The sequence below is a fragment of the Quercus robur genome, chromosome 2 (assembly GCF_932294415.1).
Source record: "Quercus robur chromosome 2, dhQueRobu3.1, whole genome shotgun sequence".
In the NCBI taxonomy this organism is placed as follows: Eukaryota; Viridiplantae; Streptophyta; class Magnoliopsida; order Fagales; family Fagaceae; genus Quercus; species Quercus robur.
In genome coordinates this window covers 94,595,721-94,620,386 of record NC_065535.1, presented here as the reverse complement: position 1 = coordinate 94,620,386, position 24,666 = coordinate 94,595,721, and the positions used below count along the sequence as shown (strand labels likewise).

At 38.8% G+C, this 24,666-nt stretch overlaps 1 protein-coding gene and 2 long non-coding RNA genes across 3 annotated transcripts; 2 read left to right on the top strand and 1 right to left on the bottom strand.

Moving 5' to 3' along the window:
* The first annotated feature begins 14,196 nt into the window (after positions 1 to 14,196).
* Positions 14,197 to 18,812, top strand: LOC126705694 (uncharacterized). Its single transcript, XM_050404854.1, has 3 exons — positions 14,197 to 14,521; positions 16,510 to 17,588; positions 17,970 to 18,812. The coding sequence occupies exons 1-3, from the start codon at positions 14,197 to 14,199 to the stop codon at positions 18,810 to 18,812; spliced, it is 2,247 nt and encodes a 748-aa protein (XP_050260811.1).
* Positions 18,813 to 19,041: 229 nt separating this feature from the next.
* On the top strand, positions 19,042 to 21,091 carry LOC126715995 (uncharacterized). Its single transcript, XR_007651985.1, has 2 exons — positions 19,042 to 19,251; positions 20,704 to 21,091. It is a non-coding gene; the product is annotated as an uncharacterized LOC126715995 (long non-coding RNA).
* A 1,345-nt stretch (positions 21,092 to 22,436) lies between these two features.
* On the bottom strand, positions 22,437 to 24,250 carry LOC126715996 (uncharacterized). The gene is made up of 2 exons (XR_007651986.1): positions 23,873 to 24,250; positions 22,437 to 22,776 (listed from the first exon to the last, which is right to left on the bottom strand). It is a non-coding gene; the product is annotated as an uncharacterized LOC126715996 (long non-coding RNA).
* Between the last annotated feature and the right edge of the window lie 416 nt (positions 24,251 to 24,666).

Genomic DNA, 24,666 nt, shown 5'->3' with positions numbered 1-24,666 from the left:
ACCAATGAAGCTAATTTCAAATTCTTTTTAAATTTTAATATTGATATTATTATAAGAGTCTTGTTAATTGGTGCCTTTAGAGCAATTGTTAAGAAATCATTTTAGGAAAGTTCTGACACCACTTTTATGTGAAATAGAAAAAGTTGTCAAAACATTTTTTTTTTCTTTTCTCATAACAAATTTCTTAAAATGATTCACTAAGAAATGTTCTTAGAGCATTTGTTAACATTTTCATTTTTTATAATTATTTTTATGCACAATAATTGTTTTATTATTATCAATGTAAATAGGTTTTTATTTTTTTTAAGCATCAAGGTGTTATTGATTTATTTATAGAGTTCGAATTTAGCAAGGATGAGATGTAAAACTCATGTTTTACAGGTAATTATTGGGTACTCCCAAAATACCATAAATGCGTACTCTCTCCTCTCACATAACTGTAGGTCTCACTAATTAAATTTATGGTGGGACCCACAATTCATGTGAGAGGAGGGAGTACACATTTATGGCAATCCAGGAGTATTCAATAATTTTCCATGTTTTACATCGTACAATAAGAGATTGCCACATTAGTATTTTACTTAAAATTCAATACATCCTACCACACCTAATAACATCTCAATAAACTCCTAATTTGGTTGGAATTTTTCTGGCTATTAGAATTGATTGAGTGTAGTTGTGCCTATTTTTAAATAAGTGATAAGAAGATGTGGTATGTTGAGATTGGATGAGGTAAAACATGAATTTTACACCACATCCTTACCAAAAAAAAAAAAAAAAAAATTGGAAAGACATCCTTACAAAATTTAATCTCCTATATATTATATATTATCAAGAGATTAAATTCTATAAGAACTTGGTGTAAATAAAGAGATAACACATAAATATTACTAAAATATAAATACATTTGATTTTTTTTTAAATTATTGGTTTAATATGTCATCTCTCCCTTTGGAAGTTTTTATTTGGTGGTAGTTTATGAATTGTCACAGGAATATTTTTGGTAGTTTTTTTTTTTTTTTTTTTTTTTTTTTGTAGTTATTAGTTATTATGCATTTAATGATAATTACCAAATGACATTATTGAAGGAAATCATTAGTTTAATCTTCTTTTGGAAGTTTTGTTTTTTAATTATTAGTCAATTAATGCATTTTCAACAAAAATATTAAATAGAAGTTGGAAGGGGGATGTATAGAAAATGAATAATAGTAGAGACACAAACTTTTTTACAAAAAATTTTACAAACTGCTAATGTGGTGAGTTGTTGTTGGTAAATGAAAAAGTGATGTTAATGGTAGGCTTAGATAAAAACCAATAAAAAGATGGTCACATCAACAGTTTGTAAAAATGTTATAAAATAATTTGTAATTGTAGCATTATTCTAGAAAAATAATAAGAAAATAACAAATTATTAAAAATTAATGGTTATAAAGAAGAATTAAAATATAAACATAAATACCATACTAAAGAAATGCATTTGCTTCATTCAAATTTTAAAATTAGGTCTAGATTCCAATATTTTTTATCCAACAATATCTCTCATTTATTTAGGGGTAATTATTTTTATACACATGTCTCTCATTTATTAGATTTCTAGTTCAATTTTTTTTCTTTAAATTATTTTTTATTTTTGTTAAACCTGATATGAACTCGCATTGTGCTAATATTTTATCACCGACATGGTGCTAATATTTAGGAAAACCAAATACCTTAAGATGCCATAGTCCACATAGAACAAGTAATCCAATTCCAAGTAGAACTCGTAAAGAGAAACCTTAAAAAGTCATAGTTGTGTTGATTTATATAAGATTGAAGACCCTGATCTCTCAGTCTCTCTCCTAGGTATGAATTTTTCTTGAAGCTTTAACTAGGTCCTTTCAAGATGAGTGATGAGTTTAGTAATTGTGATGATGACTGTACTAGTAATTGTGATTGTAGTTGTGACGGTGGCTCATGTGATTCTTGTTGTTGTTTTGTGGCGATCAAGGAAATTGTTGTGGCGAAAACTCGGTAAGTATTTGTGCTTCTGTTTATTATTTGTATACATAATTTACATTGATCACTAACCTTATTTTTGAAAACTAAGCACACATGTGAAATCACTACAATTTGAGTTTTTTTTTTTTTTTTTTTTTTTTTTTGTTTTTTTTAAATAGAGCTTAAATTTGAGGAGATCTTTACTGATTTGGCAAAATAGTGTAAATATAGCATATTAAAATTCTGGATTTATAAAACATGAACAATAAATTGTAGAAACTTTCTTAAAAGTTTCAAAATTTTCCTTTAAACTTAAAATTTGATTTCAATCTTAAAGAACACCTTAAAGCTCTTTAGCGAAATTGTCAAGAGAGCCCTTAAAGTACAAGAGCGTTAACCCTTAAAGTACTTTCTGAGCCCTTCAAAAACAAATTATAGTGAATAATGTTTTAAAGATTTAATTTGGATTTATGAAACTCGTACAATAAATTACTTATCGCTTTTCTTTAAAGCTCCAAAATTTCAACTTTAACCTTAAAAAAGTTTTCAATTTAAAGGCCTAAATTTTTTTTATTATTGAAATTGACAATATCAACTTAAAGAGTTTTTAATCCCGTCAAAGTACTTTTGGACCCCTTAAAAAAAAATTAAATAAAAAAAACCAAAATCAATTTTGCATGGAGCTCGATCAAGTAATGCCTCTCCAACCATGTTAATCTAATCTCTTTTATACAATCATGTATAACTTCAAGGTGGTAAAGGGTAGGAAATATCTATCCAGGATAGATTATATTATTATACAACTCTTTCATGTGATTACATTATTCGCATGCATTTGACAATAAACACAAGAAAAATACAAACTACATCACACTAAATTTATCATGGTCCACCCCAACAAATTTGATTACAAGGGATGAAGTATATTGTTCATAATCAATGACAATGCTTTCTGTGCATCCTATCATCAGTCCTTTCTAGCAACACCAATAACTGCTCCAACTTCAGTCTTTCCTATTGCAAATCAGCATAAAGAAATAACACAAGTTAATAAACAAAAACAGGTCTAGAAATGGACTTACATCTAATTACAAACATCAAGTTTAGATTGAATTAAAACTCAAATTCAAATTGACTCAAGCCAGAACCACTTTTTCTTAATTAAAGTGACATACATATGAAATCAACCAATGGTTAATTCAAGATAATATAGGATACTAAGGATATGGTATGTAGACTTTGGAAAATTTGATCGAAAAGAAAGTTAAACAGAGCAAATACATCAATTTGGATATGATAAATTTTTGGTAACTGTTAAAAGTATTTGTCCACCAAAATTTCGAAAAAAAAAATATATATACATACTCAATACACACACACACACACAAGATTTTATTAGAATTTTGCCCCCTGGCCCTAACATAGATCTGCCAATGCAGATGCCATTGCTTTAGGGACAAAGCACAGGGGTTGTCATTGTAATTTATCCTTTAGGCAAGACCCTTGTCAATTCACAAAGTACAAAGAGGTGCACATTACTGCTCAAAATAGTACATCTCTCTCAAGCCCAATTCATCAGTATGGCATTTGGATAGCCCCTAGAACGAGTTCAAATGCTCTGCTCTATTGAACATAGCGAAGTCCATCCCCACCCCTCCCCCCCAATAGTACATTCATTTTGTTTCTCATAGCATTTGGAAGGACCATTAACTATAAATTTCAAAATTAATGAGAATTTGGTACAAGAAATGGAAATGATAGCGAACATTAATTATTTTGTGATGACTACTACTCCTATTTTGATAATGGACTGGTGCCTCCAAATGCTATGGAATATGATATGGATTCATTTGATTCCAGGAAAGCCCAAAACCCTTTATGAGAAGAACTTATCAAGCAAAGTTTATATATCTAGACAAAATAGTTGTAAATGGAATACGTGAACACAGACCTGCAATTGAGGCCAAACTAAATGCAGTAGGCACACTGGTTTCTGCCTCAACAGCAGCTTTGGTTGCCGCAATTCCAACTGCCACACTCTACATAAGATTTAAACCTGCGCAAATGGAAGCAAGCATCCCACCAACCAAGCAATCACCAGCCCCTGTGAGCCTAACAACTGATGCAGGAAGTGCTGGAAAATGCACAGCAGCGCGCAAAAGAACAAACACAGCAGTGCAAGACTGGGGATAAAATACAAAGAAAAACCCCAAAAAGAAGAATAACAATGACATTTTCTTAGAGAAATAGCATAAGTTCTTCAGAGCTTAGAGTAGCTGAAAGACATGCCAAAGCGTAATTGATATAGATTCAAGCAAAGCGTTACTATGGTTAAGTAAAGCCAAACTTATGATAGGCTGAGTTCCATAAACAGATAATTACAGCAGGAACTGCACATTATTTCATGAAAGAATGGTTTTTTCTTATAGTAATTTTCCTACAATTCTACTATTTATCTTCCTGTTTATATTTGAATATTTTGGTTTTATAGTTAACTGTGATAATTTCTTGATCTAAATTGGCCCTTATTATGAATCACCCAAATAACAATGACATTTTCTTCTGAAGCAATAGAAGCTTGACAATCCAAAAGCTTTAAGGGACATGTAGAAAATAAGTATGTCACTCTGATGGTTAATATCACCAAAGATCTCAATGCAAACATAATATATGATTTATTCATGTAAGAACTTGAAATACTAACTAAATAAATCCAATCAAAAGAACAAACACAACAGCCAAGACCGGGGATAAAATACAAAGAAAAACCCCAAAATGTTTCTTCCTAAAAAAAATCATGATTTGAAACCCAAACAAAATTAGCTGGAAAATGAAAACAAGATTCTCATAATAGACAAATCAGATTTGTTTAGGGTTGAACTTAACCACTTTGGAATCCAATCAAAAGGCACCAAGGTACCAAAATACAACAAAACCCATACCAAAGCAAGTGATTAACGTCCAAAAAACCAAACCCATCAAAATTTTGAAACCTAAATATTGGGGAGAACACTAATCAAACTGTAAGGTTGAATTTATTCAACCATCTAATTGGCTTTATTCCGTGCCAAATTTGCTTGTAATTCAGCATTTAGTAACCCTGTATTTAGGTGGGATTGTTGTAAGGGTAGTGAGTGAGATAGTGTGAAGATTGCTCAAGAGTGTGCAAGAAAACAGAGTGTCGCGGCTGGAACTCGCGGCTGGACTCGCGGCTTCAACCCGCCAGAATCTGCACACGTGCCAAGCATGCTGGAAGATGAACAGTCATGCTAGCTGGAGCACTACAGGACAAAACAGGACAACTGGCCATACGGTTAACTCGCGACTGGAACTCGCGACTTAGTCAAGCCGCGAGGTCAAGCCGCGAGCCACCCCTGTTTTGGAGAAAAACCTGACGTTTCGCATTCCTCTTCACTCCAGTATAAATACCCTTTTAACCCACAATTGAAAGAGAGCTTCCAGAGAGAATTTTGAGAGAGAAACCCTAAAGAAAAACCAGATTGTTTCACCCACAATCTCTACCTTAGAGTCTCATCAAAATCCCTCACTCTCTTCCTCTCCATTGTCAAATCCTTGAGAGGCCATTATACCAAACCTGGTTCTCACCATTATCATCTCTGTGAGACAGACGTTTGGAGTTCTGGGAAGCAGTTAGGAAGGAGCCAATCTTTATTGGTTGATGCTACGGTGTAGTAGCGGAATCCGGAAAGCTAGAAAAGAAAAAGGTTCGGCGCAACCTCGTTGGAGCAAGAAGCTTGGAGGGCTTAGGTGCATTGGGTAGATTAGGCTTGGAGGGTCTATTGCTGTCCTTGTATCCCAACTGTATTTTCTAGTGGATTGATTACCGCTTGGAGGGCGGCGGAGAGGTTTTTCGCCGAGGTCTTCGGTTTCCTCTTCGATAACATATCTGGTGTTATCGCTGTGTTTGCATCTTCCTTCCTCTCTATCTCTGCCTTTACATTAATCTGCTGTGGTTTATTTTGATGTGGCTTAGATAGTTGTTTAATCAATTCCATGTTATAGCATATGTTAAGTTTCCGCACACTAGTTGTTTAACATATTGCTTGTATTGATTAAATTGGTTTTTGGGGGTCTAAACGTTCAAAAGTGTTTTTGTACACGTTTTTGAACTTTCAATTGGTATCAGAGCGGGTACACAGCTGTTTGGTTTCATTACCATTGTGTGATCCTTGACTCCCTTTCTTTTGAGATGGATAGGTCTCAATCCCTTAATGCACCTCCATATTTTGATGGAAGTAATTATGCATTTTGGAAGGTTCGTATGAGAGCCTTTTTATGCTCTATTGATGAATCCGTGTGGGATGCTGTTGAGATTGGTTGGGCCAAACCTGAGGCAGCCAAATCCACATGGGATAAGGCAGCACTTACTGCATCTAATGCTAACAGTAAAGCACTAAATGCTATTTTCTGTGGTGTGTCTCCAGATGAATTTCACAGGATTTCTCACATTATTATTGCCAAAGATGCATGGGAGATTCTGGAAACAACTTATGAAGGCACGAAGAAGGTGAAAGATACCAAGTTACAAATGCTGACCACTCGGTTTGAGGAGCTCAAGATGAGTGAGGATGAGTCTTTCGACTCGTTCTATGGGAAGTTAAATGAAGTGGTTGTCAGCAAGTTTAACTTGGGGGAGAAGATGGAGGACTCTAAGATTGTAAGGAAGATCCTTCGATCATTGCCGGAAAGCTTCCGTGCCAAAGTGACAGCCATTGAAGAGAGCAAGGATCTTGACGACATCAAGGTACAGGAGCTGGTTGGATCTCTACAGACCTATGAGATGTCACTGCCAAATCAACGGAAGGGAAAATCCCTTGCTCTAAAGACTGTCAATGAGAAGGTGGAAGATCAAGGCTCTTCGGGAGAAGATATGGTGGACAAGGATGTAGCCTATCTTGTTAAAAATTTCAAGAAGTTTTTGAAATTCAAAAACAATGGAAAATTTGATGATAAGAGAAAATTCCAAAATTCTGGAAGGGAGAAAAGGGAGTTCCAAAGGAAAGATGGAAAAGAATCCCAATCAACACAAGGTGTTACTTGTTTTGAATGCAACGGGCATGGACACTTCAAGAGGGAATGTCCTAATTATTTGAAATCAAAAGGCAAGGTGTATGCCACGACCTTAAGTGATTCCGACTCATCCGACTCAGAATCTGAAGAGAGCTGTGATGGAGAAGGGAACTATTCAGCTTTCATGACTATTGCTCATGTTGAGTCTTCGGATGAATTGAATTTGCTTGTTCAAGACCTTGGAGAACATAGTGAGGATGACTCACTAGGTATTGTTGAAGAATCGGAAGCTGAAGAAGAAGAAAGCACAGCTACTCTTCAAGAAAATTACAACTCACTTTTGGAGAAATCTGGTGAATACACAAGGGTGGCCAAGGCTGCTGTGAGAAAGATGAAGAAGGCTGAGGAGGACTACAAAAGTCTCCTAATCCGGTATAGGGAGGCCAAATGCGAGATTGAAACTTTGAATGGCGAGCTCTCCGAAGCTTACACTAAAGTTAGATTTCTTGAAAGTGAGGTTGTTCAAGCAAATGCAAAAATAGAGAGGGTCACCACCAAGAAGCTTGATGATGTTATATCATCTCAAAAGAGCTTCTCAGACAAATCCGGACTGGGATATACCGGAGGAAGTAGCTCAACTGGAAATGTCACTAAAGAAGTGAAGTTTGTGAAGTCCAAAGATCCAGTTGTAGCTGACTCTACGAGTGTGAACCTCGAGGTGGAGAAAAAGAAGAATGTGGTGGACCAACGGATGCTGAATCATCGGAATCAGTCTATGGGCAGGTCCGAGTCTCGTGCCAAGTCACGCCCACGACCACAAAGAGGTCCTAGAGGAATGTATGTGTGCCATTATTGCGGACTTCAAGGGCACACTCGACCAAATTGCCAAAAGCTGAGGGCAATGAACAGTGCAACTCCTCAAAGGTCAGGAGGACCAAGAGTTGATAGGAGAACTTGGGCAGGTGATCAACCTAGAGAGCAACATGGAGATCCCGGAATGGTGAACGTGATGAAGATGATTGGTGCATTCACCAACTGCTTGGAAAGCTTCTCACGAAGGTTTGAAAGCCCTAACTCTCGTACCCAATCCTTTAAGGAAATCACCCCAAACGCAAGTGACGTGTGGGTGAAAAGGGGTACTCATGCATAAGCATTACAACATGTCCATGCATTAATACTTCCTATGCTTTGTGACTATGTTTGTTTGGTATGCTTGTTGTTTTTGATTTTGGTTGTTTGTTTGCGAATATTTCTTAATTGTGTTTTATCAATCTTTTTGTTTTTTTTTTGAGTCAAAAATCCAAAAATTACATAAAAATTTGAAAATCAAAAAGGCTTGTTTGACTTTGTTGAGTTTTGTCTTAAAACTCGTTTTGCCGTGTACCTTTGTGCTAATGGCTTTGTGCATTGTCGAACATTGCTTGTCTTCATGCACTCATATCACTATGGGAAAAATCTTGAATTCTATGTGATTGTTGTAAATAGATCTTCGAACTTGTCATGAATGATTAGTGAATGGTTATGTTGATCTTGAAACATGCATAGACTTGTGTCTATATCTCTTCCCATTTTTTATTTTTTTTGCTAAAAAGAGCTCACTAAATGTAAATCTCCAAATGAAAAGAGATATTGAGCTGCAAAAGCCTGTCGCACATTCTAGTATTTGACTAGGAAAAAGGGTAAGCGACCTTATATCAAAAGTGAAATTTCTTTCAAAAAGGCCAAAGGCCTGTTCTTCAAAGAAAAATGTTGTCTATACCTCTCACAATGAGAGATGATTGCCTCAAAAGATCATATGTTATGGCTGAAAGTGGAGTCAAATGAAAGGCTCGAAGTTATGTTATCAAGTTGTGTGGGAAGTCATATATTCATATTTCTATAATTGAGATTGGTCACATGATCTAGTGCTAATTGTGTATGCCTTGGTTGAATTGATCATTGAAGCTTCACATTAGACAAAGGACTATTTCATTGTTGATATCCACACACAACACACAAGTTTATGTTTGATAAATGCCGTATTCATTTGTGTGATTGTACTTGATAAAATGTGTTTTCACATGCTCAATCTTTGATAATTCAAGCACAAAAAGATTTTTGAGTGTTTTAGGTGTTTTTGGAAAGTATTTTGCTGGAAAAATCTGAAAATTTCAAAAATACAGTTTTGCCCTGTTTTGGCGGCTCAGTCGCGGGTGTGTCAAGTCGCGAGCCTCAGTTGCATCTTCGCTGGTCAGTTTTGGCGACTTGTTCGCGAGTGGAAGGTCCAGTCGCGAGATTCACTCAGAGATTTTCGCGGCTCGGCTCGCGACTCACTCGCGGGTAGACCTTCCAGTCGCGAAAAACACTTAGAAAAATTTTTTCAAAATTTTCCTCGACTGTTTTGGCGGCTTGAGCTGGCGACTGTGTGGCGACTTGAACCAGTCGCGAAAATCGCGTGTTTTGCAGAAACAGGAGCAGTTTTAAACCTCTTTCAGTTTTCCCTCGAACTTTTGTAACTATTCATTTTCTCTTAAAACTGCTGTTTTCTCCCAAAACTCGTCGTGAATCCATTTTTCAAATCCTTTTGGTGCTTCGTTTCTTCTCCAAATCATCAAGAAAAGGTATGGGTTTTGCTTTCTCAAATCTCAGTTTCTGTTTCCTGCATATTTCTGTTACTGTTTTGGACTGGTTTTGTGTTTGTTATTCTTATCTCTATGTGTAATGGGTATGGCGTATCCTGTTTTGATATTGTTCTCACCCGTTTTCATGCTGAGCAGTCTATGTGTTTTTCATTGTTCTGATTTTTTTTGCTGATTATTGAATCTGAGGATCTTTTCTGAAATGGGTTTGGTGTTTATGTGACTTACTCATTACACTTGCCTGAATATTGATGTTGGTGTTTGGTTCTGGTTTCTGAGTTGATATGATAACATAATGTTTGTCTTTCCACGTGCTCCAGTGTGGATGTTTGGTTTCTTCATGATTGAAATATTTTCCCCATGTTCCTGTCTCTGATGGAGTGATTTATGTTATCTGTTCTAAATGCTCATATGTTGTTTCTTATTGCATATCATGGTCATGTTACCGTGTCTCAATGACAGTTGTGTTGCCTTTCTTTGTCTTGGTGCACTTTCACCAACTTTGATGCACGTATTAGTTTATGCGTCCTTTGTTGGAAGGATTGGTTGGGTCTGCACTTTATTCAGTCTGGGTTTTTATATTGAAATATTGTTTATACTGAATCTTGTTGACAATCTTTTGTGGGGTATTGTTGCTTGGTTCTTTTCTGTTGGCCTGTTCTCTTGCAGATGTCTCGTCGATCTTCCAGGGGTAAAGACATTGTTTCTGACGAACCAGCAACCCCAGTTGCTAAAAGGACTCGTCTTTCATCTCAAGCATCTCAAGATCCCAATGAGGATAGATTCAGAGTTCCCCTGAACTCACACGCCTACTCAAATGTGTTTGACAAGTCAACAACTATAGTGGAGCGGGTAGTAGAGTTCAACACCTTAGGGACTACTTTCATCCCTCGAATCTTTGAGAAACGAGACTGGGCAAACTTGTTCGGAAACTTTGATGATCCAATGGATGAGCTGGTCAAGGAATGCTTCTCCAATGCATCTGATCTTGGACCTATCCTCATTTTCTGGGTCAGAGGAACAGAGTTTAGTGTTACCCCAGACTCCATCGCAGATCTTCTCGGCATCACCAGACCTCAGAATGTGAACTTAACTCCCTATGATGAACGAAATCCAGAGGTTGGGGAAATTCTACAAATCCTAGGACACGATCATGAGGTGTCTAGTGCAGGAACTTCCATCAGCACCGCAAAGTTTGCACCTGAGTTGACCACACTGAAGTTGATCATGTTCACCAATCTCTACCCATTGTCCAACACTACATTCATCAATCTTGGGAGAGCTATATTTCTGTGTGATCTCATTACCGGAGCCCCCATTGATATATGTGCTCACATCTACTACAACTTGAGGAAGACCGCTTGTCGATCTACAGCTCGAGGAATCATTCCATTTTGCAGTCTCGTCATGAAACTCATCCTTAGTGCTGGCATTATTCCTCCTGCAGATGGTAAAATGTTGACTCGTCAACGTCCCATTTCTTTGTTAACTCTTCAAGCGAGCAGAAGTCACTCCTCCAAATCACTAAGACATGCTCACATCTCTCCGGGTCCTTCATCTGCCCCTGACTCAGAGACACCTGCACATACCACATCTGCATCTCGTGATGTTCCTGAAGCTTCACCGGCTGGTATTCCGCAAGCACAAACTGCTTCTCCTACTGACAGAGTTGGCAGTGTTCTTGAGCATATTCAGAAACGGGTTGATGAGCTTGTGGCACTTCTCTACTCCACAAACAACCATGTCCAAATGCGACTCGAGACTATGGAGAATCAGCTAGATGAGATTCAACGAAAGTTGGACGAGAGTCTTTAGCTATTCGTGACAAAAAGGGGGAGAGCATTCAGTAAGGGGGAGAAAAGTTCAAAGGGAAGTGTGCATAGTGATAGGGGGAGTACACACACACACATAATTTTGTTTTTCGTCTTATCTTCAAAACTTATGGTTATTTTGGTTTTGATACACTGTGTTTTGGTGTATAACTGTTTCTAACTTTCTTCATATACTCTTGGATAAACTTTTATATATGTTTGATGATGATTATTCAGGTATTTGTTGGTTTGTACCCATTTGCTTATGTAAGCTTTTAGGGTTATTGTTTTATGCATAGTTTGTAGGCCTTGTGGTATGTACCATGCTTAAGTGCAGCCTTTATGCTATGTGAAATCAGTATTTTAAATCTAAATGTTCTGCATTGTGGTTTATGTACTGTCACTCTTGTGCCCTTGTAAGATTGTTCCTAGATGCATATGCCATGTGAGCTATGCATTGGTTGAGTGTTGAACATACAAGTGTCTTGCTTTGTGCTTGTTAGCTTGTATGTCCTTGTGTTCATTCCAAGTGTGAATGAACACTGTGATCACTACCTTGTGGTGTTCACTTGGTTGATCAAGCCATGGTTTGTTCATTAACTCCATCTTATGCTTGATCTCTTTTTGCCTGTTTCATATGCATTAATAATTTTCTGCTTACAATGATCATGGTGTATTGTTGTGTTTCAGGAGTTTATGTTCATATGATTCAAGTGCTTCACAGCTTCTAGAATTAGGTGTGAGTGAGTTTTGATCAACTGTTCCCAACTCACATGTTAAGTCTAGAGTCTGTTTTAGGGTTTTGTCACGGAATAGCCAAAGGGGGAGATTGTAAGGTTGAATTTATTCAACCATCTAATTGGCTTTATTCCATGCCAAATTTGCTTGTAATTCAGCATTTAGTAACCCTGTATTTAGGTGGGATTGTTGTAAGGGTAGTGAGTGAGATAGTGTGAAGATTGCTCAAGAGTGTGCAAGAAAACAGAGTGTCGCGGCTGGAACTCGCGGCTGGACTCGCGGCTTCAACCCGCCAGAATCTGCACACGTGCCAAGCATGCTGGAAGATGAACAGTCATGCTAGCTGGAGCACTACAGGACAAAACAGGACAACTGGCCATACGGTTAACTCGCGACTGGAACTCGCGACTTAGTCAAGCCGCGAGGTCAAGCCGCGAGCCACCTCTGTTTTGGAGAAAAACCTGACGTTTCGCATTCCTCTTCACTCCAGTATAAATACCCTTTTAACCCACAATTGAAAGAGAGCTTCCAGAGAGAATTTTGAGAGAGAAACCCTAAAGAAAAACCAGATTATTTCACCCACAATCTCTACCTTAGAGTCTCATCAAAATCCCTCACTCTCTTCCTCTCCATTGTCAAATCCTTGAGAGGCCATTATACCAAACCTGGTTCTCACCATTATCATCTCTGTGAGACAGACGTTTGGAGTTCTGGGAAGCAGTTAGGAAGGAGCCAATCTTTATTGGTTGATGCTACGGTGTAGTAGCGGAATCCGGAAAGCTAGAAAAGAAAAAGGTTCGGCGCAACCTCGTTGGAGCAAGAAGCTTGGAGGGCTTAGGTGCATTGGGTAGATTAGGCTTGGAGGGTCTATTGCTGTCCTTGTATCCCAACTGTATTTTCTAGTGGATTGATTACCGCTTGGAGGGCGGCGGAGAGGTTTTTCGCCGAGGTCTTCGGTTTCCTCTTCGATAACATATCTGGTGTTATCGCTGTGTTTGCATCTTCCTTCCTCTCTATCTCTGCCTTTACATTAATCTGCTGTGGTTTATTTTGATGTGGCTTAGATAGTTGTTTAATCAATTCCATGTTATAGCATATGTTAAGTTTCCGCACACTAGTTGTTTAACATATTGCTTGTATTGATTAAATTGGTTTTTGGGGGTCTAAACGTTCAAAAGTGTTTTTGTACACGTTTTTGAACTTTCACAAACAATAAAGGGTTAATCGGAACAAACCGAAGCATTTGGGTGCGTGGGCACCGGCTCCAGTGGCGAGGAGGAGCTCCGTTGGTCAGAGGAGAGGAGGCGTTGGTGTTGGTGCTGTTTTCTCCAGGTAAGGCTTCTGAACACGTTCTGTTTGGTGATTTTGGTTTTATTTGAGCTAGAATTCGTTGTGATAGAGTGTATTGAGTCCTCATTGAATATCTGACGTGGCAGCTCCTCATTGGTGGCGTAAAACCTCTCTTCTCTTTTGTTAAACCTGATATGGACTCGCATTGTGCTAATATTTTATGAGTTTAACTTCTGTCCGGAGGTAACTTTGGTGAATTCTATTTTTCTCCTCTCGTAGGAGTGTTTCCTCTCACCAAGGGTGAGCCCTCCTTCTCTTATCCTCTGACCGTGGCTCTACCGGTGGAGAGTAAGAGCGGACATATTCGTAACTTTTCCTCCTCATACAGTATACTTCTTTTCCCCTCCCTCTCTTCTTCCTAAATGGATTCTGACTTCATTGAACGGATCCAAAACATTTCATTAACATCTGAAGAGGAGGAGCTTATCACCATATGAGCGGCCGGTAGGGACGGGATTCTTGAGGAATACTCCCTTAGCCTCATCGGAAAATTCATGACCACTTGCCCATTCAATGCAAGAGCTGCAAAAAACCTCCTATGGTCTGTGTGGAAAATGGGTAGCAACCTCAAAATCGTAGAAGTTGGGGAAGGACTGTTTCAGTTCAGGTTCTCATTGGAAAGCCAACTATAATGGGTGTGGGACAACGATCCGTGGAGCTTCGAGAACAATATGTTGGTGTTGCAGAGATGGGAGATGGGTTTGACAGCCAGGTCAGTTCGGTTCACGTGTTTGCCAATATGGGTCCAGGTATGGGGTCTGCCTTTCGACCTCATCAACGAGGAAGCGGGGCTGGATATCGGTCGGGGTATCGGGCGAGTGATGGAAGTAGACTGTAAGGAACTCGCGTCGAACCAGGCCCGCTTTCTGCGGATTAGAGTGGAGATACCGCTTGAGAAACCAATACGGAGAGGCGGTCAGGTGGTAAGTCCAGAAGGCGACCAAGTCAAGGTTGCTTACAAGTACGAGAGGCTCGTCGGAATGTGCTTTCAGTGTGGTAAAGTGGGTCACGATGCAAACTGATGCCCTCATCTGTACGAAGGAACCACCGAGAGTAGGCCATACGGAGAATGGCTTCGCGCTAGGATTCGAACAAAACCAGGCAGTCCACAAAGTACCGAGGACAGCCCTCCACGGCACAGACCAACGCTGGCGACTTCGACGCCACTAAGGGACGCACAGGTCACGGAAACTCCAAGGTTGAATCTGAGTGATGTGACCGACAACACCGATTTTCGAGGCACTGTAAACGTAGACACCTGCGAAGGCGGAAAATCCAGAATTCATGGGACTGACAAAGACAATTTTTCTCCACAGATCAAGCAAAAGTTGCCACCAGAACCTAACACCTTGAAACCAAATCCCATAGAAGCCGACCATACACCGAAACAGACCTGCCAACCCCATGACAGCCCACACCGACACTCTATGGTTTCAGACATTCCAACACATGACCTTTTCACTGTACCTATATTATATAGTATGGATAAACAAGAAAGTAAAGAAGGTCACGTGACCCAATCCGTGCCAAAAGTGAAACCACATTCACGTGCATGGGAGAAGGGGTCTACTAGTAATTTTCCACAAAAAGCAACTACGTGAAAAACAACTTCACAAACCCAATGCAATGAAAAGAAAGACAAACCCACCAACTCTTTCACTCGGGTTGGTACTAAGAGAGCTGAACGAGACCACAAGCACAAAGAAGTTTCTAATGCAGAGAAGGAGAAGAATAAGCGGCAAAAGGTTTTGGCCGATGAAACTAAACCAACTATTCCAACGGCGGCGGCTGCCTCTCAGCCCCGCCGAACACCGTGATCATCATGAGCTGGAATTGCCGGGGGCTTGGGAACCGCCGGGTAGTTCAAGTACTTACTGATTTGGTAAGAAAAAAAGGACCGACAATTTTGTTTCTTATGGAAACAAAATTGAAAGTCAGTGAGATGCAGTCCATTAAAACGGAGTTGGAGTTTCCCTCGATGCTAGTTGTGCCTAGTGTGAACCGTAGTGGTGGGCTTGCTTTGCTTTGGAAGAATAAAGTGGTGGTCTCTACCCAGACCTACTCCCCTAACCACATTGACATCCATATTTCTTCCCCATCGCAATTACTTTGGCGACTGACAGGGGTTTATGGGCACCCTGAAGAAAGGCTAAAGTGTGAGACATGGCATTTGATGAGGCATCTAGCGGGTCGGGCATCACTTCCTTGGGTGTGTCTCGGCGATTTTAACGAAATCCTCAACTCTGATGAGAGGAATGGCTGAACCCCCAAACCGCTACGACCCATGCAGGATTTCCAGACCACACTTCTTCACTGCGGGCTAGTGGACTTGGGCTTTCAAGGCTATAGATACACATGGAGAAACGGAAGACATGGGGTTGACTTTGTGGAACAACGACTTGATCGGGTTTGTGCTTCGTAGGATTGGCGAGAGCTTTACCCACAGGCAAAAGTCCTTCACATGACAGCAGTCTATTCTGACCATGACCCCATCTTGTTAACCACTGAGCCCACTGGTTTACGCCATCACCGAAAAACAAAGCTTCACCGGTTCGAGGAGAAGTGGGTGGCCCACCCAGAGTGTGAAGACTGGATTAGAACCTCTTGGACACAAAATCAACCTATAGGTAGTCCTATGTTTTGTTTGTTTGAAAAAATTAAAAGGTGCAGGATGGACCTCGTGGCTTGGAGTAGGAATACCTTCGGGAACACCCGGGACAAGTTAAACACCAAACAGGGTGAGCTGGAGGAGCTAAGGGCAGTGGGTTTCGGGGAAAATTTGGACTAAATAAATGAGGTTCGAAGAGAGATTAATGACCTTCTACACCACAAAGAGGTGTTCTGGCGTCAACGATCTCGGTCCATCTGGCTTCCCGCTGGAGACAAGAACACGAAGTATTTTCACCAACGGGCTAGCCAACGATGCAGGAAAAATACCATCGAGGGCCTGCATGATTCAAATGGGGTTTGGTGCACAAATACAGGGGAGATAGCAGCCATAGCAGAAGCATACTACAAAGATTTGTTCACTGCTTCAACGGAACTTAGCATGGAGGATGTGCTAAGCTCTGTGGATAACGTAGTGATTGAAGAGATGGCAAGGAGCTTGATGTGTTCATACACCGAGGAGGAGGTCCGGGCAGCCCTCTTCCAGATGCACCCCTCTAAGTCACCAGGCCCGGACGGTATGTCTCCCTTCTTTTTCCAAAGATTTTGGCACGTTGTAGGGCACGACGTCACTGCAGCGATTTTTTCTGTCTTACACTCAGGGAGGTACTTGCATAAAATGAACTATACACATATTATGCTAATTCCTAAAAAGAAGGATCCTCAACTCATCACTGAATACCGTCCTATAAGTTTGGGTAACGTTGTCTCAAGGATTATCTCAAAAGTACTTGCGAATCGGGTGAAACCTATATTATCTAATGTTATCTCGGACTCCCAAAGTGCATTTGTACCTGACCGGCTTATCACAGATAATACTTCTGTTGCATATGAAATGATACACAGGATGCGGAATAGGCGGAGAGGGAAGGTCGGGCACATGGCAGTCGAGCTTGATGTTAGCAAGGCTTACAGTAGGGTGGAATGGGAATTCCTTGAAAAAATCATGTTGAGAATCGGTTTTCCAATGCAGTGGGTGGACCTCGCAATGCTGACAGTACGTACAACCTCTTACTCCATCATTATTAATGGCGAACCTTGCGGATATGTCTCCCCCTCTAGAGGCATCAAGCAAGGGGACCCATTGTCTCCATACCTCTTCCTTTTTTGCGCTGAAGGGTTCTCGTCCTTGCTGCGAAAGGCGACTGAAACCCGCCACTTGAAAGGACTTACTTCTTGTCAGGGTGGGGTGCGTATCTCTCACCTTCTTTTCGCTGACGATAGCCTACTGTTTAGTGAAGCAAAAACGGATGAATGTCGTCGGTTGATGGACATGCTAGCCCAGTACGAAAAGGCTTCAGAGCAGGTTATTAATCGCCAAAAGACTGCATTGTTCTTTAGCAGGAACACACGTCGAGAGGTTCAAGAAAATATTCAGTCTATGTTTGGGGCGCAGGTAATGACAAGCTGCGAAAAATATCTAAGTTTACCCATAATGGGGGGCAGATCAAAAGTCAGTACCTTCAAGGATCTTCAGGAAAGGATCTCTAAAAGGGTGATGGGGTGGAAGAAAAAAAAAATCTCTAAGGCTGGGAGAGAAGTCCTTATTAAGACGGTGGCCTAGGCAATATCTACGTACTTGATGAGCATCTTCAAAATCCTTAGAGCTGTATGTGATGGGATGAACTCAGTATTGGCAAAGTATTGGTGGGGGCAGACTCGAAATGAGCAGAAAATTCACTGGATCAACTGGGGCAAGCTGTGCACTCCTAAGAATAGAGGGGGGGTGGGCTTTCGCGATATTCATGCGTTTAACCTTGCGATGTTGGCTAAGCAGGCGTGGAGACTCATCCATGGGACACACTCGTTGTTCTACCGAGTGTACAAAGCAAGGTACTTCCCCACATGCTCATTCATGGAGGCCGAACTTGGGTGCAACCCCTCTTACGTGTGGCGTAGTCTCCTCAATGCTAGGGAGCTAATTAGGATGGGATCCATATGGAAAATCGGCGATGGGAGCTCGGTTGGTATTCAGTCTCACAAGTGGCTACCTCACACCCCGACTTTTCATGATGGGGTGGACTTGATGTTAAGGGTGGTGGACTTTATAAACCCACAAACTAAACAGTGGGACAGGGGGAAGGTCAATGCTTGGTTTCAACCACCGTCGAGAGATGAAGTTCTGCGGATTCGCCTGGGGAGTTTAGAGGGTCGAGATACACTAATATGGAATGAAAATAAGGCCCAAACGTTTTCGGTTCGAACTGCTTATCAAGTATCACTCCGGATGAATGGGACAGGGAACGACGAACACTCCAGGGTGCAAGAAGACAAGCCCATGTGGAACTGGCTGTGGCAGTTACCTATCCCTCCTAAGGTACGAAACTTCGTGTGGGGGGCTAGCTCAGATATCCTACCTACTCGAGCAAACTTAGCACGTCGGCGAGTACCCATTGACCCTAAATGTGCGGTGTGTGGTTCGAGTGATGAGACGGTTCTCCATATCCTGTGGCAGTGCCCTTTAGCACGAAATGTATGGGCTCTTGTCAAAGGAAAATTGCAGAAGAGTGACTCCTCGGCTAGGACGTTCTTCAGCTTAGCCCAATCTTTAAAGGGAAGGTTGTCCCGCAAAGAATTTGAGTTGTGGGCCATGGTGACATGGTCCATATGGAACGCGTGAAATAGATTTTACTTTGAAGCGTCTCAAACCCCGCCGCATGCAATACTCAAGAGTGCAGAAACGTTATTGGACAAATACCAACGTTTCACTCGTAGCAGGCCTACCATCTGAGCACCTGAGTGTGCTACCGTCACTTTTGTGATTCTTGCATACATTTTACTTTATAGTTTTATTTTCCTTTTGATTTATAGTTTTCTTTTCCTTTTGATTGTATTGACTGTTGGGGTCTGGTCTGTGGGAGCCACCCCTACAGCAGACTTTGTACTCCTTCAGTTTTTTTAATATACTTCTATCTATTTTCAAAATAAAATAAAAAACTTCTCTCCTCCTCTCTTCTTAGCACCGGAGCTCTACGCCGCCACATACACCGCCGCACGCGTCCTTCCTGCGTCTGAAAATTATGTCGGAGCCTTCGCAAGTGTGGTGTCACTACCTCAAGGTGTGTTCTTTGAAGATTTGTTATTTCCCCAAATTTTGGATTTCGAAATATTGATTTGTTATTATGTTTTAGCTCCAAATCATGATTCTTGTGTGCTTTCTTTTTAATTTATGAATTTTTTTTTGAGGTTTTCTATGTATTTGGATCCCCTGTATCGCTTTGCCATTGTTCTTTTGAAAGGATTCATTTTTTTTTTTTTTTTTTGAAATATGAAAGGATTCATTTAGTTAGTTGAGTTGTTCTTTATGTTAATAGTTAATGCTTACATACATACCATTCATGTTCCTATAATATATACCGTGGGAAATGAGATTTTTTTTTTTTTAATTCTTATATGTTTTAAAAATGTGATATGAAATTTACTTAAACGAGATCAAATAATAAAAATTCGGTAGAATGCTATGGTACTCATCCTTCAGTTTAAATAATATGAATTATTAGTCAATATGTTTGCATCTCTCTCTCATTCTCAATTACACACCTGTGATATTAAGTGTTTAACTATCCCCTGAGCCCATAGGAGTTTTGTAAATTTGGCCCTTAAGTAGTTTGCTATCAAGTTGCATTTTGAACTGCATTCTACTGGAAAGGCCTGGAGAATACAGGGGACTCTCATTTGAGAGGATAACTGAATGAGTAATTGCGCTCAATATGCCCACCTACCGGCCACACTCCCCTCTCCCTGGCCGGATAGTTTTGTTTTTTCATGCCATCTAATTCAGACTTAATTTTCACTTGCTTGCTTTTTCATGCTATCTCTTTTAATTTAATTAAACAATTTCACGGTTTAACATGATGTCCTTGTGGATTTGATTAACGTGGGTCAGTTGATCTGGGTGGGCTTTTACTTTTAGTACTAGTGCCCCATACACTAATGTAGAAGAAATCATGTTTGATGAACTTGTGTTACAAGAAGGAAAAGTTAATGAAATTTTAACATATCCTCAAAAAGGATCCTGATCCTGAAAGTTAGTAAATCATTAATGTGGGTCAATTGATCTGGGTTTAGTACTATGCCCCATACAGTAATGTCAAAGAAATCATGTTTGATAAAATTCTGTTACAAGAAGGAAAAGTTAATTAACATTTTAATAAATATTAAAAATCTGATTGCGAGAATGTCATAACTAAAATTGAAGTACATCGGCAGATGCTAATGACATACTTTTAAAAAACTGCTAGTCTTTCTAAATGTTCCAGATCTATTGGTGAGAGTGTCAAACTAGGATTGATGATAAAAAAAAATTTTAAAAAAAATTGTCAGACTAGATTGATGACAGCAAGTATGACTAAAAGTTCACCATTAGGTTTGATATTTCTGTTGCTTTGTTGTGTAGTTATGCCCTTCGTTTTGTAATGACTTCTCAAGATTCAAGTTGTGTTTAAGTGTTTTTATTGTCTAGATTTTTCTTCTAATTTTGGCTGCAGCTTATTCTCAATTTTTTTTCCCAGCTGTGATGCAGATAGATGGTTTTGAATACTTCAAAGGAAAACTGCCCTACTGTCTTGAATGAATTCTTGGAGTATGTGGCTAAGATTAGTGCACAATCTGTCATCCAACGGCGGCATGGAAATGAATCCTAAAAATCCTGTTTTTTGGAGAGCAATTGAATCATCAAAACTTTCTGAAACTTTCATATTAATGTATTGTGAATTAGAAACTTTTAGAAAGAATTGTGATAGGTTCTATTTAAATATATTTCCAATCGTATGATCCTCTTTTGTATACTGAAACCGCGACAGGTTTTATTGCAAATGTATTTGCAATCCTGTGATCCTCTTTTTGTACAATATATCACGACAGCTTTCATTTCAAATGTATTTCCAATCTTGTGATCTTCTTTTCGTACAATATATCATGACATGTTTTATTTGTTTCAAATGAATGTATTTTGAATTAGAGACAGTTAAATAGAATTATGACAGGTTTTATTTTCAAATATATTCTCAAACTATGTGATAGGTTATACTTTAGATTAAACAATAAAATTAAAAACTTTTCAACAATTGTATGGAGTACTTATCAATCTCATGATCCTTTAAATATTAAATTGTGACAGGTTTTATATTACTGGAAAGAAATGATTAAAAGTTTTTGAGATGTGTTGATAAAAATTTAAAGTTTTATTCACCTTCTTGTAAACTAGCCGATTCCTTCAACAATTTAATATGGAGAAATAATTGGTGGAAGTCTATTTTAGTGATGTCGAAAGATTTAATAGAGAAACAATTGCCATTTGCCACTAGATAGATCTCTAAGGCTTTGTTTGGATGGGGGAGTGGAAAAATGGGAGGATTGAAAATTGTGGGGGGATGGAAAAGTGGGAAGATGGAAAATATTTAGTTTTCCCTCTTATGTGTTTGGTTGGAGGGGTGGAAAAGTGGGAGGGTGGAAAACTCTTTTGTTTGGTTGGAGAGAAAAATGGAAGGATGGAAAATATAATTTATATGAATTGACTATTATACTCTTGTTACATAATATATTAGAAGTAAATTTATTTGTACTCATTAAATAATATAAAATTTACCACATCATATATATAAATTTATATTTACATTTTTATTATTATAATGTAAAAATTACATTATAATCTTTTTTCTTTTTTCTTTTTTCCAGATTTCAGCATTTTTTTTTTTTTTCACACGTTTCAGCCAAACATTACACCCTTTACAAAGAATTGGCTGGGCATTAACATGGACAATGGCAGGCAACAGGTAGGCAAGTGTCTTCCCTGACCCTGTTTCAGCAACACCAATTAGATCACGGCACCTTAGAGCCATTGGCCATCCTTGAGCTTGAATAGGACAAAGCCAACTTTTGTAATCTCTTCAATAATATAATCCGTTGTCAAGTGGGTTTGTGGGCAAAAGTCTTCAGCTGGGTAGGTGAGGGTATGAATGAGGGTAGGTGGGTGGGTATTTTGGTAAAATAACTTCTCATGCAGTTTTCCCTCACTGATTTTCCTCCCGTTTTGGGAGGAAGAATTTTGTGGGCCCGGGAGAGAAAAGTTTCTCCCGGTTTTCCACTCTCTCTGATTTTCCCCTCATTCCAAACAGTGGAAAATTAACTTTTCCACCCCATTTTCCCTCCCCCATTTTCCATCCTCCCTATATTCCACCCATCCAAACACAGCCTAAAAGATTACATCGCGATGCCAAAGGTACTATTTACACAACTTCTGTAATAAGTCAATTACCACTTGCAATATGCCAATTGCATGATTTATAAATTCAATTGTTCTCAAAAATACAAGGTTTTGCTGTGAAAAGAGCAAGAAGTAGAGAAAGTTCAAATATAAAATTTCCTCATTTCAGGGCTTTATCCCCTCCACAGTTATTTAAATAGAAAACCAAATCTAGGAAGTGACTTTTGCTGATTCAATTGTTCTCCAAAATACATGATTTTTAGGCTTCATTTCCATGCTAGCATTGGATGACAGAGTGTTCACTAACTCTAGCCTCATACTCCAAGATTTCAATCAAGATAGTAGGGCAATTTTCCTTAAAATATTCAAAACCACCTGTCTGCATCATAGTTCAGAAAAAAGAAAAACATAATAAGTTGCAGCTAACATTAACAAAAGAAATTAGACAATATAAACACTTAAAAACCCACTTGAATCTTGAGAAGTCATTTAAAAAAAAAAAAAAAAAAAAGAACAAGAAGTCATATACATCTTGAGAACACTCGTAACCATCAACAAAAACTTTGTTGGCTAACTCGTGAACTTAGCCGATACAAAGCCATATGATAGCACCCATTTGGCAGTTCAATCTATAATTTATCATTCATGGACGTTGATAAGCTAACACACTCAAAAGTTAGCCTTCATAAATCTTTATGTACAAATCTAGAATTGCATTTGTAGAAACTAAAATGAAGTGATAAAGACATCCTTTTTATGAAAGTATGTTCAATGCAAGACTATTTTGTGTTAGCAAGACAGATATCAAATGTGATTGTTATGCTCAATAATACAGGCAAGTTACCCAACCTTAAATATACTGCATTATTTGCATTCTACCAATCTCGATACCCTTCGTTGCCCTGTGGTCTAATTTTGTTTCATTGTTCTTTTTCTCCAACGATTTAAACGTGGTTATAGAGCTGAAACAAAATTAGACCAAAGCTGGTGCTACCTTGGTTTTACTTCATTGCATTTAATCAATCTCACTAACTCACATTCCCTCAGCAAATTCCCACGGTATATATTATAAGAACATGAATGGTATGTATTAACTATTAACATAAAGAACGATTCAACTAACTAAATGAATCCTTTCAAAAGAACAATAACAAAGCAATACAGGGGATCCAAATACACAGAAAACCTCAAAAAATTTTCATAAATTAAAAAGGAAGCCCACAAGAATCATGATTTGGAGCTGAAACATAATAAGTAAGAACCCAAGCTAGCTGGAAAAAAAAAATGAAGAACCCCAATCAGATTTTTTTTAGGCTTTGAACCTATAACTTAATAATCCGATCAAAACCCATGAAAATACAAAAACCAGGAAAACCCATACCAAATCAAGTGATTGATATCCAAAAAATACCTCAAACCCATCAATATTTCGAAATCCAAAATTTGGGGAAATAACAAATCTTCAAAGAACACACCTTGAGGTAGTGACACCACACTTGCGAAGGCTCCGACATAATTTTCAGACGCAGGAAGCGACGCGTGCGGCGGTGTATGTGGCGGCGTAGAGATCCGGTGCTAAGAAGAGAGGAGGAGAGAAGATTTGGGGTTTAGCTCCGGTGCTATGATTGTGTGTGCTGGGTGTATTGATTTGTCTATAAAATGATGACGTGGCTTTCATTAATTGGGTGAGGTAAATCACTTCTTTTTCGCCACCTCCGCACAGAAGTTAAACTCAAATATCACCGACGTAGTGCTAATATTTAGGAAAACCAAATACCTTAAGATGCCGTAGTCCACATAGAAATAGAACAAGTAATCCAATTCCAAATAGAACTCGTAAAGAGAAACCTTAAATAGCCATTGTTGTGTTGATTTATATAAGATTCAAGACCCTGATCTCTCAGTCTCTCTCCTATGTGTGAATTTTTCTTGAAGCTTTAACTAGGTCCTTTCAAGATGAGTGATGAGTTTAGTAATTGTGATGATGACTGTACTAGTAATTGTGATTGTAGTTGTGACGGTGGCTCATGTGATTCTTGTTGTTGTTGTTTTTGTGGTGATCAAGGGAATTGTTGTGGCGAAAACTCGGTAAGTATTTGTGTTTATGTTTATTATTTGTATACATAATTTACATTGATCACTAACCTTATTTTTGAAAACAAAACACACATGTGAAATCACTATAGTTTGAGTTTTTTCTTTTTTTTTTTTTAAATTGAGCTTAAATTTGAGGAGTTCTTTAGTGATTTGGCAAAATAGTGTAAATATA